The 19454-nt window shown below is 38.0% G+C and overlaps 1 protein-coding gene and 1 pseudogene across 1 annotated transcript; one reads left to right on the forward strand and one right to left on the reverse strand.

Moving 5' to 3' along the window:
- The first annotated feature begins 312 nt into the window (after positions 1-312).
- LOC112035719 (uncharacterized) lies at positions 313-11677 on the forward strand (annotated as a pseudogene).
- Positions 11678-12809: 1132 nt separating this feature from the next.
- Positions 12810-18193, reverse strand: LOC136062025 (FT-interacting protein 3-like). The gene is made up of 2 exons (XM_065760598.1): positions 17901-18193; positions 12810-16120 (listed from the first exon to the last, which is right to left on the reverse strand). The coding sequence occupies exon 2, from the start codon at positions 16045-16047 to the stop codon at positions 13006-13008; it is 3042 nt and encodes a 1013-aa protein (XP_065616670.1). The 5' UTR covers positions 16048-16120; positions 17901-18193; the 3' UTR covers positions 12810-13005.
- Positions 18194-19454: the final 1261 nt, after the last annotated feature.

Below are 19454 nucleotides of genomic sequence, written 5' to 3' on the forward strand. Positions count from 1 at the left end.
AAAGAAACAAAGGCCATCGATAATACAGATGCGCAAACGACACTCATTCAGAACATACAAATTGTGCAGGCATATGTGGTGGCTAATTGACCTGCCCTTTAATGTTTTTTGGATTCCAACGTTGCTCGAGTCTGTTCCATTTCATGATAACTCTAGCACCAATGAAATTTTCAAAGAAGATATATATATCTGATAAGAGAGATACTAAGATGTCAGTAATTGAATTAAAAGAAAGCTAGTTCAGGAAGTTCATCCACTATATAGCATACCGTAAGTTGAACATCTTCACACTAAACATCACCAAAGTAAGAGGAGAAAAAAAACATAGAAGATGAAGAATCAAATTTGTACTGGTGTCTTTGATCTCTTCTTTCTGCTTCTTGTTACAAAATGGTCAAGCGTTGAAGCTCAGACTTGCCAGCCTAGTGGCAAGATAAGGGGAGCAAGGCTCCTCCAGGACAATGTACAAAGAGAATGACTCTGATTGTTGCGTGCAAGGCAAACTTTACACGATTTACAAGTGTTCACCGCAAGTGTCTGGCCATACAAAGGCGAAGCTAACCATCAACAGCTTTAGAAAGGTGGGGATGGTGATGGACCATCTGAATGTGACAATCAGTACCACTCAGATGACACACCTGTGGTGGCACTGTCAACGGGTGTTCAACAATAAGCAGAGATGTTTAAACTATATTACCATCTATGGCAATGGAAGGAGTGTTCAAGCCAAGGTGGTTGATGAGTGTGAATCCACTATGGGTGTGATGCTGACCATGATTACCAGCCTCCATGTCCTAACAATATTGTTGATGCCTCTAAAGCAGTGTGGAAGGCCTTGGGAATACCAGAAAGTGATTGGGGAGACTTGGACATATCCTGGCCTGATGCTTAAATTAAATTCCAACATATTTTAAATATACTATGCCGAGTGAAGCTTAATTTGTTGTGATTGTTATGTTTGTGTATATGTATTGCGGCTATGCCTATAAAGAAAAAGAGTTATGTTTGTGTATAATCGTACTATGATGCATTGAAGTAAGAATACAGTGATGTTTATTTTGTTGTTTTCTTTTCTTTTATTTCTTGGTTATTCTAAGTATATTGTGACTATATGCCTGTCAATTATATCTTCAATATACTTTACAGCATCTATTTGCCCTCTTATTGCAAGATTCATAAAGTGAATATGTACGAAAATCAGTTCTGTAATGACCAATGATCTCACCAAATTCATGAAAAGAAACTCTGGAGTGTTCAAAACTTATAAGAGCACCATAGTATTAAAGAAAATATAGACAAACGTCCTGCTACACACAAGTTACACGCCCATAAAATGCATTAAAAGTCACGATTTTGAAGTCATATTGAAGTCACGATTACGTTACAATGTGCATATAATAAACACCACCTAAAAAAAATTAAATTGAACTATCAAAGTCCCTTAAGAAGGGAGCACTAGAAATGGCAAAAGTCTTAAACGTGTCAGCTTTTACTCTCTTCTAAGTGTCTTTGATCCCTTCTGTGTGTGTCTAGCTCTGGGACCTGAGCTCTCTCTTTTATTTGAAAAAAAATGGTGCAAACCGAGTTTCCATTAGTGTGGAACAAGGGTCTTGCACCTATGTACACAAGGACTTACCCTACGTACGTGGTTTCGAAACTGTATACGTAAAACTAGGGTTTTTATTAATATTTTGGCAATCAATATGTACTTTGCTAGGATGATATTTGCTTCTTTTAATGTCAATATTGAGGATCAATGACTTAAGTTGTAAGGGTACAAAATAGAAATGGACTCCTGATGAGTAGACATGACAAAATAGGTCAGAATTTTTGATCCGACCTGACCCGATCTGAAAAATACTTGACCCGAACCCGATTTTTTGACCCGAAGCAAAAACGGGTTGACTCGTGACCCAACCTGTTTTTTGGGGTCAACCCGACCCGAACCGAACCATTTTTTAGAACTTTTTTTTTGGTAAAAGAAAATAGTGAAATTAAGACAATATTAGTTTAATTGTTTATTGTGAGCTTTAAGGAAACAATTAATACATTTACATAACTGTATGCAAATTAATTGAAAGATAAATGGTTGAACATTCTGTAATGAGTAAAGATTTTTAGATATCAAATAGTAAAGTACATGCCAAGATAATCTAGTTACAGTAGAGTTAAAGACAGATTTAAAATTGTAGACATGTGTGAGATACATTCACAAGTGTGAAAATAGTAAAGCCAAAGTATCAAATTAGCATAAGTTACCAAAGAGGAACCCCTTTTATCAAAAAAATGTCACATAAAGAGGTAAAAGAATGAGAAGAAACAGCCGTTTCGTAACTACCCATGTAAACACGAAAAGATGCAACTCAAGTATGGCAAATTTGCAGACTGCCAATAGCCAGAAAGAACTGTTTGTTGATATTTGTACCCTAGAGAAAGAATATCGTGTCTCTAATTTACTATAGGTGACTGAACACAATGGTTCTGAAAAATGAAAATATAACTGAAACATTTTTCTTATTTCACCAAACGAAAAGACACAATGTTTCGGTGTTTTTAAATGTAAACGTGACAATAATTTGTGTAGCTACATGGCGCAATGAGAAGTGATTACAAAAAGTCAAATATTTCGACTATTAGTTAATAACTTAATTCTTTCTAGCATGTAGGTGAAGTCTCATATTGAGTAATAATAATAAGAAGATTGAGTAATTAATATTAGTAAATAAAAATCAATCCAACCAAATTTTCTCAAACTAATTCATATTTCATATCCAGATCTAAGAAAGAAGGAAAGAAAAAAAAAAAACTTTACCAGTTGTAGTTCTATCTCTCCATCTCTATATCTCATTTCCTACGTGCACTTTAGGTTATCGATGCCGGTGGTAGGAAAATGATGGTGATGGTCGACTATACGAACTCTGTCTCCTTCTCCATCTCTATATCGCAAGCTTTTTTTTTTTTTTGGGAGTATTGCAAGCCTTTTTTTATTTGTATTTTAACCGGTTATTTTATATATATATTGAGAAACTATAAAATATTGTTAAGATTGTGAAACAATAAACCTATTGCTTTTTAATTGTAAGCGTAGCAAATTTTTAGATGGGCTGTTTTCTTACATGGCAACATGGCCTTAATTGTAAGACAAAGCTTCTGCTATTATATATAGTACTAGTTTGTAACCTCATGCATATGCATAGATACACTTAAAGATATACAATAAGATACATAATATAATTCCTGTATATATAATTTAAATACTATTGATAGTCATTTTTATATTTTGTTAACTCTTTAAAAATTTTGTAAAGATATTATTAGGTATAAAATGTAAATTGTCCATTTAAAAAAAAAAATTATTGTGAAGCACTTTTTTTTTTTTTTTTTTTTTTTTTTTTTACGATTCATTTATTTTAGACTCTTTGATTTTTGTACTTAATAACTCACTTGAATGAATATTTATGATGTGGTCCCAAATTTGATTCTAAAATTAAGAAATAAAACTCTTTAAGAATAATAATTTATAACACATGGCATAAAATTGGAACTCTAATTTGAAATTGTAATTTGAGTTTCTCTCATCTTCATATATTATTATTATTATTATTATTATTATTATTATATTATTATTATTATTATTATATATTAGATATAGTTGGACCCAAACCCAAAGACATAAGCTTTTGAATTCAGTGGTATTTCTATATGTCTAGTTACTCAATTAGAGTCTCTTTAAGGTGTTATCTTCCCAACGATTTTTGTTGTTTCTTTTTCTCTTGTATTTATGTGTTTTCCAAAGTATTTCGTGGCTCTCATGCCTTGGTGCACTACATCCATGTAAGTACATCTTCAATAAACTTTTACTTTTTATTTATTTGCTTTGTGTTTGCAAGTTTATAAAGTGAATATATATATGAAAAAATTGGTGTGTTTGCTTATGGCCTCAACTAAATTCAATAGTTTATGGGGTTAAGTGTAATCAAGGTGATTAATGTAATCAAGGTGATAGTTTAGGTTGGAAAAATATAATTTGCCCTAGTAATCAGGACTTCGTCACCATAATCCAACCACTTTCTAACTTGGTGTCTTCACACTTTCGAACAATAGATTCTTGCTCATATCAAAGTGGTACCTTTCCTCTAAGGTTGTTCATTGGATAGTATGGCGGTTTTGGGAGGGTTTTTGGGCCGCACTGTAGTCATCGGTCTCCCTCTATGGGTAGGTTTCTTGACAATAAAAAGTTATACACATAGCAAGCAGAAATTTGTGTGCGCGTGTACGTGAACAAAATCATGTGTTAAGGAACTATCCTCCTTGTTAATGTATTTTAGGTTATGGGCTTTAGGCCCAGCTGGTTTACTTGTATGGCACTTGTACTTGTACTGCACACATATATACTTGTACCGCACACATATGCCTCCTATATAAAGGCATCACATGTATATTTCTTGATCATGAAATATAATACTACGATTCAGTATTTCTAACATGGTATCAGAGCCACTGCTCTGACCTTCTCTTAGCAGTCTTATCTTTATTGGTGTTACTCCACTCTCAACATCGCTTCCACTATCACAACAGTCGCTGCAGCCTCTCGCCGATTGAACCCCCGACGTCTTCCAAGCATTGTCTTGGGTTCCGGACCTGCAGCCGCTATCGTTGAGGAGTCCAACACCGCACAATATCACTGCACGTGTCATCCCGCCTCGAATACTGCTCCGATCATATTTCTGAAGGTATCACTGAGATCGTCTTGGAACGATCTACCTATTGGTGAAAGCCTCACAGCCATCAGAGTGCCCACGCGCCGTCACACGCCGCTTGAAGATTTTGCGACTGTGCCACACGCGCCGTCCTCAGGTAAGGCTGACGTCACCCGTGACGTCATCAGTGCCACGTCAGCCCTAGCTTACGTCAGCATCCAGTCACCTGCTGACGTCAGCGCCACGTCATCCTGCTGACGTCATCTACACTGACTGTTGACCGTTGACCGTTGACTTTGACCGGGCCGTTGACCGTTGACTTTGACTGTTGACTTTCAGGGGTTGACTTTTTCAATCCAGGTTCTCCTTACCCAGTTTTTCGCGTAGATTTCATTTTTGCAGTCTTTTTTGCATATTGTGTTTCTATATGGATAAAAAGGATGTTTTTCTTCCTCGCCCATCAATACTGTATTGGAGGGAACAAGAATTACTTATCTTGGTCTCAAGCTATGCGCAGTTTTCTTAAGGGTCGCATGCTCTGCATTACTGTACTGGTGCAAACCATTCCTGNGGATATGTTGGCCAAAAGGTACTCCACTACTCACGGATCCATGAAATATCAGTTGGTAGTTGAATTGCATCAACTTCGACAAGACCAGGGCAATCCATCAATGACTACTATGATCAGCTTCGCTTCATTTGGGACCAAATTGACCTTTCTTATCCGATTTGGCATGCTCAAAAGATGCTCAACAATATGCTACAGTTAGAGATGAATTTCGTCTCTATGAGTTCCTGATGTCACTTCACAAGGACTTTGAGCCCATCCGAGGTCAGCTTCTTAATCGCAGTCCTCCTCCCTCTCTTGCACTGCTGTAAACGAGTTGGTTAGAGAAGAAGCTCGGCTTGCAACCCTTCAAGCCCAGAATAAGTTCAATGTTTTGGCTATTACTCCTTCTACTCCTTTCATTGAGCAACCTTAGCAATCAGGTGATTCTTCTGGCTCTAAATCGTCGCAAGCAGACCAACAAGAAGTTCTGCAATTATTGCAAGCGCCTGGCCACACCATTGAGACTTGTTACCGTCGCAACAAATCTACTGCTGCTGTTGCTAATACTGAGCCTACTCTGCCGATGCCTTCCATTTCAGCTGAGTCCCAGTCTTCTGGATCCACTATCAACCTCCACCACTGAACTACAGGAGATCATAGCTCAGGCTGTTCGTATGGCTGGTAATGCATCTCTTTCCACTGCTCTCTCAGTTCTGCCCGGTAAGTCTCAAACTTGGCTTTTTGATTCTGCTGTTGCAATCACATGACACCTCACTCATCCTTGTTCTCCAAACTTGACCCTGCACCACATCCTCTTAATATTCATATAGCTGATGGTTCCACCATGCATGGGAATAGTCTAGGTTTTGTTTCAACCTCTAACCTCTCTGTTCCTGGGGTCTTCCATGTACCTGACCTATCCTATAATTTGTGCTCTGTGGGACAATTAGCTGAACTAGGATATCGCCTTATTTTTTACTATTCTGGGTGTATTGTGCAGGATCCGAGGACGGGCAAGAGCTTGGGACCGGTCCTAGGGTTGGGCGTATGTTTCCCGTGGACAATCTTCATCTTCCACCTGTTGCTCCTGTCTCTGTTGCTGCTGCAGCTGCTGCAGTTTCTTCCTTACCTTCTCTCGCACTTTGGCATTCTCGTCTTGGTCATGCCTCATCTACTCGGGTACAACAGTTAGCTACTAAGGGTCTGTTGGGTTCTGTGTCCAAAGACAATTTTGATTGTACTTCATGCCAATTAGGAAAACAGCCAGCTTTACCTTTCAATAATAGTGAATCTATCTCTAATAGTATTTTTGAGTTAATTCATTCTGATGTTTGGGGACCTTCTCCTGTTACTAGTATTGGTGGATCTCGTTATTTGTTGTTTTTATTGATGATTATTCTCGTTATAGTTGGATCTTTCCTATGAATCTCGTTCTGAAATCTTACCAATATACAGTAACTTTGCAAAAATGGTTGAAACACAATTCTCCAAACATATCAAAACTTTTCGTTCTGATAATGCTCTTGAATATACTCAATATGCTTTTCAAGCTCTGTTACATTCCTATGGCACTGTACATCACCTAACCTGTCCAGGCACCTCTCAACAAAATGGTCAAGCCGAAAGAAAACTTCGTCATATTCTTGACACTGTCCGTGCTCTTCTTCTTTCTGCCAAAGTTCCTGCCCCATTTTGGGGTGAAGCTGCTCTTCATGCTGTTCATGCCATTAATCGCACTCCAAGCACTGTCATCCATAATCAGACTCCGTATGAGCGCCTTTTTGGGTCACCCCCTACTATCATTACCTTCGCTCTTTTGGATCTGCTTGTTTCGTTCTTCTTCAGCCTCATGAGCACAACAAACTTGAGCCTCGATCTAGACTTTGTTGTTTCCTTGGTTATGTGAAACTCAAAAAGGGTATCGGTGCTATGATCCTATCTCTCATCGTCTTCGTGTTTCCCGTAATGTTTTCTTTGGAACACCGCCTGTTTGTTGAACTCTCTCATTTTCGTTCTTCCCTAACTAACTCTTCTGTTTTAGAAATCTTTCCAGATGAGTCTCCGTTCCTTCTACAGATACTCTTGATCCTCCTTTGGACTTCTCTATTCCATCTCCAGATATTTTTGATGATTCTCCTAGACAGGTTGTAGATGAACAGGTTGATGACGAGCTACCCCACCTTGAGCCTAGGTCCCCTGCTCCTGCTCCGCCTGAAGATCCTCCACAAGACATTCCACCTCGCCACTCAACCAGGTAAGATCCATTCCTGCACATTTACTTGACTATCATTGTTACACTGCCCTTGCTACACTCCATGAGCCTCAAACCTATCTGAGGCCTCTACTGACCCTTTATGGCAGATTGCAATGAAAGAGGAAATTGATGCATTAACCAAAAACCATACTTGGGATCTGGTTACTCTCCCTCCTAGTCAGTCTGTGGTTGGTTGTAAGTGATCTATAAGATCAAGACTCGCTCTGATGGGTCCATCGAGCGCTACAAGGCTCGTCTTGTTGCAAAAGGTTTTACACAGGAGTATGGATTGATTATGAAGAGACTTTTGCTCCAGTTGCCCGTATCTCCTCTGTTCGTGCCCTCTTAGCTGTTGCTGCTGCTAGTAAATGGGACCTTTTTCAGATGGATGTTAAAAATGCCTTCCTTAATGGGGATCTGCATGAAGAAGTCTATATGCAACCTCCTCCTGGTCTTTCTGTTGAAACAAACAAGGTTTGTCGCCTTCGACGTGCACTTTATGGCCTTAAACAAGCTCCACGAGCTTGGTTTGCCAAGTTCAGCTCCACCATCTTTCGCTTGGGTTACACTGCCAGTCCTTATGATTCTGCCTTATTTCTTCGTCGCAATGATAAAGGTACCATTTTACTCCTCCTATATGTAGATGATATGATCATAACTGGTGATGATCTCAGTGGCATTCAAGAACTTAAGGATTTTCTTAGTCAGCAGTTTGAGATGAAAGACCTTGGACATCTCAGCTATTTCTTGGGCCTTGAGATCACTCGTTCCACAGATGGTCTTTATATTACTCAAGCCAAGTATGCATCTGACCTTTTATCTCGAGTTGGACTCACTGACAGCAAGACTGTTGATACTCCAGTTGAACTTAACGCGCATCTGACACCCTCGGGGGGGAAACCATTGTCTAATCCCTCTCTTTACAGACGATTAGTTGGTAGCCTAGTTTATCTCACAGTTACTCGTCCGGACATTTCTTATGCTGTTCATCAGGTGAGCCAGTATCTGTCTGCTCCACGATCGACTCACTTTGCTGCTGTTCTGCGCATTCTACGATATTTGAAGGGCACTCTCTTCCATGGCCTTTTCTACTCAGCTCTGTCTCCTCTTGTACTTCGTGCATTCTCTGATGCTGATTGGGCAGGAGATCCCACTGATCGCAAGTCCACTACAGGTTATTGCTTTCTCCTTGGTTCTTCTTTGATTTCTTGGCGAAGTAAGAAACAAACTTTCGTGGCTCGCTCCAGTACTGAAGCAGAATATCGTGCTCTTGCTGACACCACATCTGAGCTCCTTTGGCTACGATGGCTTCTTAAGGATTTAGGGGTGTCCACATCCTCTACTACTCCCCTTTATTGTGACAACCAGAGTGCCATTCATATTGCTCACAATGACGTCTTTCATGAACGGACTAAACACATCGAGATTGATTGTCATTTTATCCGTTCTCATCTTGTCCATGGTGCTCTCAAGCTTTTCTCCGTCTCCTCCAAAGATCAACTTGCAGATATCTTCACCAAGGTACTTCCTAAGGGACGCACTCGTGATTTGGTTGACAACCTCAAGCTGGTCTCACATCCACCTTGAGTTTGAGGGGGGCTGTTAGTGTATTTTAGGTTATGGGCTTTAGGCCCAGCTGGTTTACTTGTATAGCACTTGTACTTGTACTACACTTTACTTGTACTGCACACATATACTTACTTGTACCGCACACATATGCCTCCTATATAAAGGCATCACATGTATATTTCTTGATCATGAAATATAATACTACGATTCAGTATTTCTAACACTCCTTAACCTTCATGTGTGAGTGGTGACCAAAGTATATATGCACCCTAACCATGGATTTCTCTCATGTCAAAGTGGCATATATCTTCCCTCCATGAGCTGGTGGCATGGCTTGAGTGTATCCTAAGGTGACTTGCCTGTAAGCACACCTATTATGCTACGAATGCATGATCAGTGTACCATTCAACCTGTCCCCTGTGTCTATATCTACCGCCCACCAACATGGAATACACGCTGGTGTGTACCACATGTAGAATGTTACTGTTGGACGTCACACACGCAAAATGCAAAAATCTATCGGACTTTTACCATGCAACATATATACAAAGAACCCTCATCAAAGGATGAATCACGTTACCCTTAAAAGCTCAGTCGAATCTAGATGATGACTAGAAATAAAAGTGTATTTTTCTTGAGTTACATTGATGGAATTCTAATTATATTAATACACTAACTCATTGACAATCCACTATTTTCATAAAAGTTTTCAAAAAAAAATAAAACATGTTTCATTTTCACCGAACCCCTTAATCAAACCAAGACCATCAAGCATACATCATTCTTTGATGCATACATGGTATTATGGAACATATCCGAGCTAAACTGTAGTCAAATGTTTTTTCATTTATTTGCCATCGAGGAGAATTGCTGGGGATAATTGAAATTAGATAATGTGTTTAGGCAGACATCATAGGACCTTCCTCAAAGTGTAACCAAACCTCTAATTTTTTTTTTTCTAGTTCGAGAAATGATTTTACGAGGACATACAGGACCCTCAGAACCCATACCTTAAGTTGAAATAATTTGTTATAGGTAAGCAATCGCACCGATTTTTGGTGACTCCAATTCTGACACACTATATCTCACACCCCATCACAATCTCACAAATCATAATACACACTATTAGGGGGTCGTGCCAAGAAGAAAAACTGGGTATTGTCTCCCAAATTTATCATAAAAAAAATTATAAAAAAATTATTAAAAAAAAAAAAAAAAACCTTTAAATGGCACCATGTCTCCCAAATTTATCATAAAAAAAATTATAAAAAAATTATTAAAAAAAAAAAAAAAAATCTTTAAATGGCACCAATTAACTCCCTGTCTCAAGTTTAAGATGATTCATGAATAATTGAATGCCCTAATTCGTAATTTCTTTCCCTTTTATTTTTTTTCCCGCATCACATTGAACTCTATTTATGCCCAATCAATGTTGTTATTTGTCTTGAATTAGGCAAATTTGCGTCTCAAAGCTCATTGGCTGGCCGCCATAAGATTCTAAAGGACAGATACAGTTTCCTCTGGTTGAATAAACTAATGTCATTCATTAATGTAAATGCACAAAGGACACTCATCAGAAGTTCAGAACATACAAAATTGAGGCATGTTATGTATGTGGTGGCGTAATTGACACGCCCTTTTACATGATTTTTGTGATCCAACTTGTCTCGGTTTGTTCCATTCCATGATACACTTGGCACCAAATGAGATTTCAAAGAAGAGTTATACTTCCTGGTAATAGAAGACTACAAAAATGTCATAACTTGAATTAAAAGAAAGCTATTTTAGGAAGTTCATCCCTATATATAGCCTACCGTAAGTTGAACATCTTCACACTAAAACATCACCAAAGTAAGAGGAGAAAAAAAAAACATAGAAGATGAAGAATCAAATTTGTACTGGTGTCTTTGCTCTCTTCTTTCTGCTTCTTGTTACAAAATGGTCAAGCGTTGAAGCTCAGACTTGCCAGCCTAGTGGCAAGATAAGGGGGAGCAAGGCTCCTCCAGGACAATGTTACAAAGAGAATGACTCTGATTGTTGCGTGCAAGGCAAACTTTACACGATTTACAAGTGTTCACCGCAAGTGTCTGGCCATACAAAGGCGAAGCTAACCATCAACAGCTTTGAGAAAGGTGGGGATGGTGATGGACCATCTGAATGTGACAATCAGTACCACTCAGATGACACACCTGTGGTGGCACTGTCAACCGGGTGGTTCAACAATAAGCAGAGATGTTTAAACTATATTACCATCTATGGCAATGGAAGGAGTGTTCAAGCCAAGGTGGTTGATGAGTGTGAATCCACTATGGGGTGTGATGCTGACCATGATTACCAGCCTCCATGTCCTAACAATATTGTTGATGCCTCTAAAGCAGTGTGGAAGGCCTTGGGAATACCAGAAAGTGATTGGGGAGACTTGGACATATCCTGGCCTGATGCTTAAATTAAATTCCAACATATTTTAAATATACTATGCCAGAGTGAAGCTTAATTTGTTGTGATTGTTATGTTTGTGTATATGTATTGCGGCTATTGCCTATGCAAAAAGAAAAAGATTGTTATGTTTGTGTATAATCGTACTATGATGCATTGAAGTAAGAATACAGTGATGTTTATTTTGTTGTTTTCTTTGTCTTTTTATATTTCTTGGTTATTCTAAGTATTTAGTGCACTATATCCTGTAATTATATCTTCAATATACCTTATACAGCATCTATTTGCCCTCTTATTGCAAGTTCATAAAGTGAATATGTACGAAAAATTCTGTAAATGTACCAATGATCTCACCAAATTCATGGAAAAGAAACTTTGGACTTATACAAAACCTACAACAAGATTTCTGCCTTAGATGGTCATCAGGAATTCATCACCATATTCAACCAATTTGTTGTATGACTTTCCGCCAATTTGTTGACTTTCCGATATATAGTAGTACGATGTATATAATTTATGGTTAACTTTTTTTTTTTTTTTTGGTAAAAAATTAATGGTTAACTTTGCAATCTGCAAATGTCACTATCTTTATTTTATTTTATTTTTTATTTTTTATGATGTTAGTTCCAATTTCTCTCCATTTGAAATGGATCTATTTCATAATTCAAATTAAATATTGCAAATATAAAGGAATAGTCAGTGCCACATCATTTAAATTTTTAAATGATATGATATCAAATCATGGAAATAATTCTTAATCATGTAATGGACTTGTCCAATTTAAGTAAAATAGAGATGATCATATTCCTGCCATCAAACAAAAATGTAGCTTTGATAGGGTAAACCTTGAAGAATCTTTACATAGATTGCTGTAAAACTGGATGACATATTTAAGCCTAATCACCAATTTTCCCTTAGCCCATACCCTTGCCCAACATTGGACTCGATTTGGTTGAAATGCATTTCTTACCTTTGAGGATCAGAAGCTTTCACCGTTTAGCGCAAATCACATCAGAATGGTAAATTATCTATTTTATTCTGGAGAAGCCATTAAACTATTCTCAGACGGCTCTGAGTTTTCGAAGTTCAGGTCAAAGTAGCTAAAAACCATGACCAATTAATATTCCAGAAGCCATTAATATTCCAGTTGAATTTATTCAAGTAACATTGACAGAAAAGCTGCTACTTGGGAAGTAATCCACTTTCAATCAGGAACATAAACATGTGGTTTCCACCTTGAATAAACCATCCCATAATATGATATATCAAGCACCAACATAAGAATTTTGTAAACATTGGATGCTAAACATGACAACTATAAATAAATAACTACCATCGAGTATAAGGCTTGCATACATACATCTTTATCAACTTCCACAACCAGACAGAAATAGGAGATAGAACATTTACAATTACTGCCAATTACTTCCAAATAAATCCGAGACCCAAAACACAATGGCAGTAGAAACTTTTTACAGAAAATCCCAACAACCTGTCTACAACATGCTATCAGTCCTAGCCGGCAGCCGACGGAAGAAATTAACAGGTAATGATGGCATCTTATGACGAAACCTGGGGTGCCTCAGGAAGTAAAACCCAGACAGAAGAGTCAGCACCTGGAAAGGTGTTACATACAACACAATGGCAGCTGCAAAACAGAAGATCATATATATAAATGTGGCACGAGGATCTCGCCAGCTTAGGAGGGCCTGGACACGCTCCAGTTGGGAAGCCACATCACCCACAACAGTCTGAATTTTCCCGGCCACTATCCTTAGCCGATCATACCTTGCCCGAACAATGTCAGTCCCCCGACTGGTTGGAAATGCATCAAATTCTTCATCAAGCTCATCAGGGTGCACTGCATCTGCATAAGAGATTCTTGTGTCCATGTGGGGAGGGTATCTTGGGCGGTACCGGAAATTCCAAGCTCCTATCACAAACATGTATAGAAAAACAGTTGGCAGAATCAGCTCTGGGAAACACACCAGCATCACAAAGAGAACATGTACTAACACCGTCGTGATAGGGTTCTTCCACATGCAAACATCACCAAACCACCTTCCAACTGATAGTAATCCTGAGAAAACTGTCATCAACCGAAAAAAGTTCGCCTTACTACGCCTCATGCTCCAAAGATGAGAGTTTGCATCAGACATGTACTCAACTATCTCCTTCCTAACAGGGGGTTCTGCTCGACCAAGCCTAGCTGCCACTATGTTTACAGCCTGGTGACGCAGCCATTCCTGCTGCATCACACTCAATGGCCTTACGTAATGCATCTTTGGGAGAACAGGTCGAGTGTATATAAACATCATGCTCATCAGTGATGTGCTCGAGAACCGTATTGCTAGATGTATTTCACCCATTTTTTTGACACCAGAGGGGTGAAGGACTAGCAATGGATACGAGTGAGTGTAGACTCGGCCAGTCTCAAGAGTAGAAATTCGAATTCGAACTTTGCCAATTTTCATATCTTTGTTACCATTTGAACCACCAATCAGGCTGTTATCAAAAACCCCCACACTGAGAACCGTGGCTGGATCATAGACTTCCCAAGTGTACTGCTCATTGTACTTTGGGCTCAAGCTGTTGACTATTGTTCGAGTCCTGACCCACTTGTTCCCATACTTTGCTACACAATAAGTGTCTGATGTGCCCTTACCATCCCTTGTTTTCATAGGATGGAGCCCACCAGCATTCAGAATGCCAAGTTCCAAAACACCTATTGATTGCTTCCAAAGGGGCCTTGCTGAAGGTCGGAGGTCACTACTGTAGTGAGTAGGCTCATCCAGCACATGATACCCTCCTTCAAGACAGATACTGACATGGAGTCTACTAGAGAACTTGTCTTTCTCTTTCTTTCCATGATCTCCATCCATTGCGGCTGACATGGACTTCTCAATGTTGACCCAATGGCTTCTGATCATTCGGTTATCAGCACGCCTCTCAACTCTGATCAAAGGTATAACAACCTTCCCAATGGTCTCATCTTTGTTGGGACCTACACGATCTTCAATTGAAAGGATCAGATGATCTTCAAATGGTTCAGCAGCAACAAGCATGAATTCCTCATTCCAGATTGCATTCGAACCCCTAGCTTGAACCACTTTTGTCTTCAATAACTGACCACCAATTTGTACCCTAACATATGCATCCGGAAAACGAGACTTTTCAGATACAACCAAGTCTTGTGCCTCAATTACATTGACACGAACATACCACAATCTTGGTGAATGGTAAACTTTAGAGCGGAGATGTGAGGAGAAGGCTGAAGAGCCATCAGAGGAAGTAAATGTATCTGAGTGCCAAGCATCAGGAAAAGCCTCATCAGCTTGTGTGCCATACCAGACAGCAAGCATCAGCTCCCCCGCTTTCCTCTTCTCCCCACTCTTGTCTTCAAGTCTATACCATTCTGGAGCCAAAGGACTATCAGGTGGAACCCGTGTAGGAACTTCATTGAGATCAAACTTCAAACGCCCAACAAAATCATCTTTTAGCATATCCTTGTCCTTCACTACAACATCTAGGCTAGACCACTGTATATTGTCCTTAGCAAAGGCAAACACCTCATTCCACTCAGGATTTTGTTTTTTCTCAAAGTGCTTTGTAATTCCTTTGAAGTTCCCAAGTTTTACTTCAACAAAAGGGTCGAGGCTCCCTGTCACATCCTTAGAAGGAAGATCACGAGCTTTCACAACACGTACAAAAAGGTAACGTATTGGTTCAACAAGATCATATGTGCTGGATGGCCTATTTGTACGTATTACTCGCCCCCCAACAACCCGACCCCCTCCAAGGTGAGGACTCGTCTCTTTAAGTGAATAATCGTCAGATTGTGATGATGGACCCGAGTACATGTGAACAACTTTTGAAACCTGCGGTTCAGATTTCATCGCTTGCACCCCATAGTCGAAACTTGGCTGGGTTGACATGGGGGGAATGTTAAGCTGCTGTGGCTGTGCAGGATTCAGATTAGGAAGGTGATGGAATGTGTGTCTTGACTCGGCTTTTTCATTGGAGAATGGGTTTGGAACAAAACTAGGAACTTGTTTGTTAGGGCCTTGACCTTGGATTGGACGTGATCCTGAATTCAGAGAGGCTTCCATTGCAGGAAGTGGATTTGAAGATCGTATAGAAGGGTCATCAGTTACAAAGACTTTCAGACCAAGCTCTCCTTTTACACGTGACAAAAAGCTTTTTTTTTCCAGAGGGTAGTGCAAAACAACAGCATCAGAATATGGCACAAATGATGTCCCTGTGAGACGAACCCTTCCAAGGAAAGATCTGCTATTGTTGGCCTTATTATAGCTATAAACATAAGCATCAAGGGTGAGGTTAGAGAGGTTATTTGGATCAGAGACATTGAAGTAAAAGCTTTCATTCCAAACAGGATTCAGGTCTTTTTCTTTAGTAGTGGTACGAAATTTTTGTCCATCAAAGTGGAGCTCCACATAAGTATCAGATAAGCCTTGCCCATCTTTGGCTATAAGGTCATGCGCACTCACAACCTCAATCCCTAGTTTGAGATTACTCATGGGTTTTTCAATTAAAATTGACAAGAGACTGATAAAATAAATATTGCAGAACTTGGCAGGGGAGATGGAGAACCTGAAAAGGAAGGAGCAAACAGTTCAATATTGGTAAAAATAACCGACATAAACAGTCAGGAGAAGAAGAAGAAGAACCAAACAATTCGCACAAATGGATTTGAATACTAAACAGTAGAACATGTTAAAATTTAAATATCAACCACACTAACAAAAGAGAAATTTGTTTTACCTAGTATACCTACCATAAATCGATATTCAAGATGACAGTGATCCAATTCAATATCTTCGAAAAGAAAAGTAAAGGGTACAGGTTGAAGATATTTAAGTTAACCATGAAAACCATGGAATCTAAATGCAACTCAACTTAATGTAGTACATTTCCAACTATCTAGAGTCGATACATTAATCCTGTTTGCCATTTTGATCAACGAGGGTGCACATTTTCTGTTAATGCAGAACCCATAGGTCTTCTAATACTGTCTCAAGCTCGTCATTTACTACCCCTAAGCTGATGGGAAGCATGAACTTAATTATTTAATCAAATCTAAAATTCCTGCTCACAGTGTGCACCCATACTCAACCTCAATGAGTAGGGCTAACACCTGGAACTTTTTAACTTTGAATAGGAGGTAATAGAGTGACGATGCCATGATAAATTACATTTTTCCCAAATTACTAGGCTGGTGGGAAGTAATAAATTTAATCATCCAATAATCTAACCCCTTGTATCCATAGAGTGTCTTTTACTGATTCCCCAATTATCTGACCAGGAGACAGTGCATCAGGCATAAAGTAAAGGCAATAAATTTCATGACTACTTAGCGAAGCTAACAAGATTCAAGACTACCTTGAACCCTTTTTTTTTTTGGAGCAAAAAAACATTTTAAGACTACTTAACAAAGGCATTAACTTCCACATACAATTATTGTAAATTTAAAAATTATGCAGCAGAATATGGGGTTCGAACATAGAATGTTTTCTCTTACAATAGTTTCTTTTGATTTCCCTCATACTTTTCAGTAACCAAAAGTATCATATATTACCATGAAACTCCTAAGAAACATAAGAACAAAACAAAAACTGGTAAAAAAAAAAGGGGTAATTTTAAAGAAAATAATAATAAATCCATAGGTTCCTTTAAAAACATAAAGAGAGCAAAAAATTTATGTAGCTTTCCCTTCAACAAAGTCCACAAAAAGCTTCAATATTCTCTAGCTTTCTAATAGAACCCACGGATTACAATAGAACAAATTTTTAAAAATGAACATAAAAAGGAATAAGCATCAAAAAGCCCTTAACTTTTCCTTTAATTATTTTTAGATTCCAACTACAATCAAAAAGGAAGACAGGATATACAGAGTCTTCAAAAAAGATCTCATTTTTCATCGGAACAGAACAGAAAAGATTTTTTCCGATTCTCTCTCATGAATCGGATCCTCCAAAAAAAATTTAAGAAATTAGTGAATACGCAGAAGCAGAGAACCCAAAATCAATTTTCCGGGAAAAACTTTTTGCTGAAACAAACAGATGAACAGACAACTAATCTAATCCATCCGGTTATTCAAAAATTCCAGGGAATACTAAAAACCCAGAAGCCAAAAGCTACCTTTTAAGGAAAACTTTATACCCAAAAACAAAAAATTTTTAACTTTTCACAAATGGGTCAAAGAAACCATTTAGCTCAAAAGTCCAAAACACAGCATATTACATATACCATAAAACAAAAACAACAAGCACACATACATGCATACAAAATCATTTACAGCTGATTAAATTCAAACCCCATGTGTAAAACAAAGTTAACGATCATACCCAGAAAGAAGAAAAGGCAAACGCACCTTAATTAGAGCTACAGAGTTTCACTCAGGAGATGAAGAGATAAGCTCAGAGAAGTTGACGTTAAGCTAAGCTGAGCATCAAAGACTCAAAGAGCCTAATATGTAACAAAGAAAAGAAGCAGAAATGAGAGCCCAGGAACTTTCTGAGATGGTTCAAAAAGAAAAAGAGAGAGAGAGAGAGAGTCGTCGAAAACGAGTAAAATGGTTCAAAACTAAAGAGATAGAGAGAGAATATTGATTATATGAACAGAAAGTGTGTGTGTGTAAGTGATATTTGTCATTTTGTCTTTGTTCATTTGTGCTTCTGTTTTTAGGCAGACTATAAAAGCAGAAAACATATGGAGACGAATTTCTAGGTTATCGTGTATGTGCTGCTGTGCATGGACTCGCTGCACTGGTCAAACACGTGTTTGTAAGTCTCTCCACCAATAAAATTGTAAAGTTATAACTTCCTTGCTAAGCTTTTATTTATTTATTTATTTTTTGACGGAGACGGGAGGTCTTATTTAATAAATAGTTTATACGTCGCCAACAACCGACCCTCGGCGTTTAGTCCTTTACTTGTCCTCTTTTCTCTTCAAAATTACTATAGCGGAGTTTTGGTGTCTTTGTATTATAATTTTTTTTTCTTTTTTTTTATGTATATTTATTTTTCAAAAAAAATGAATAATTATTTTATATTACTTAAGAGAGTATGTTGTGTGTAATATAACTTATTTCACTCTTTCTTAAAAATTACCATAATTTTTGAGTAAAATTATAATGTGCTTTTATATTAGAACCTCTTTCCTTTTTTCTTCACCCTTGGGTGTGTTTCTTTATTTAAAAAAAAAACTCCCAGGCGGTCCAAATTCTCACATATTACAAATATACAAAACTGAAAAAGTTACTTATTTGTAATACAAAACTGAAACAGTTACTTATACAGACCAAAATAAATAAATAAATAAATTCAGAGTTAATACCTTGTTCAGTTTTGCTAGATGCACCATTCATGGCACTTTTGCAATTTTTTGCCACCTGTATTATGCGACAAATTGAAGTTGGTTGTGCATAAACTCATTATTATTTTTACCAGTCACAGTCTAGAGACAGCTGTGTCAAGATGTGATTAAAAGTGTGTAATACATTTTCCGGGGAAAAAAAAATTAACACTTGTACTGTTTTTCATTTAGTTAGAGACACCTAAAAATTCTCATAAAATTTCAGATACTATTTTACTTAACTTGTGACTTGATTACATTACTTATATGTGAGACCACTATTGATACTTGGTGCAAGGCAATTCAATAGCCACTTGGCACATGTATAAACTGCGGTAATTTGTGCCTCCTAGACTTTTTCTTCTTCTAATAATCACTTACATAATTTGGGTCCACCACAGCACAATAAGAAAAAATAGAGTTGTGAAATTTTCTATAGAAATTAGACTTAACAGCCTTAGGCCCACAAATAATGTTAGGAATAGATCCAACTGCACTCCCAAGTCTGCTATATGCTTAAGTGTCACATTTTGATTAGTGCACCTATTTTTTCCCAACAAATACCCATAGT

The sequence above is a fragment of the Quercus suber genome, unplaced genomic scaffold (genome assembly GCF_002906115.3).
Source record: "Quercus suber isolate HL8 unplaced genomic scaffold, Cork oak 2.0 scaffold_373, whole genome shotgun sequence".
NCBI classification, from domain to species: domain Eukaryota; kingdom Viridiplantae; phylum Streptophyta; class Magnoliopsida; order Fagales; family Fagaceae; genus Quercus; species Quercus suber.

Bases quoted from the DNA above. Each gene is read 5' to 3' on its own strand.
- LOC136062025 (XM_065760598.1), bottom strand. From the start codon at position 16,047: ATGAGTAATCTCAAACTAGGGATTGAGGTTGTGAGTGCGCATGACCTT.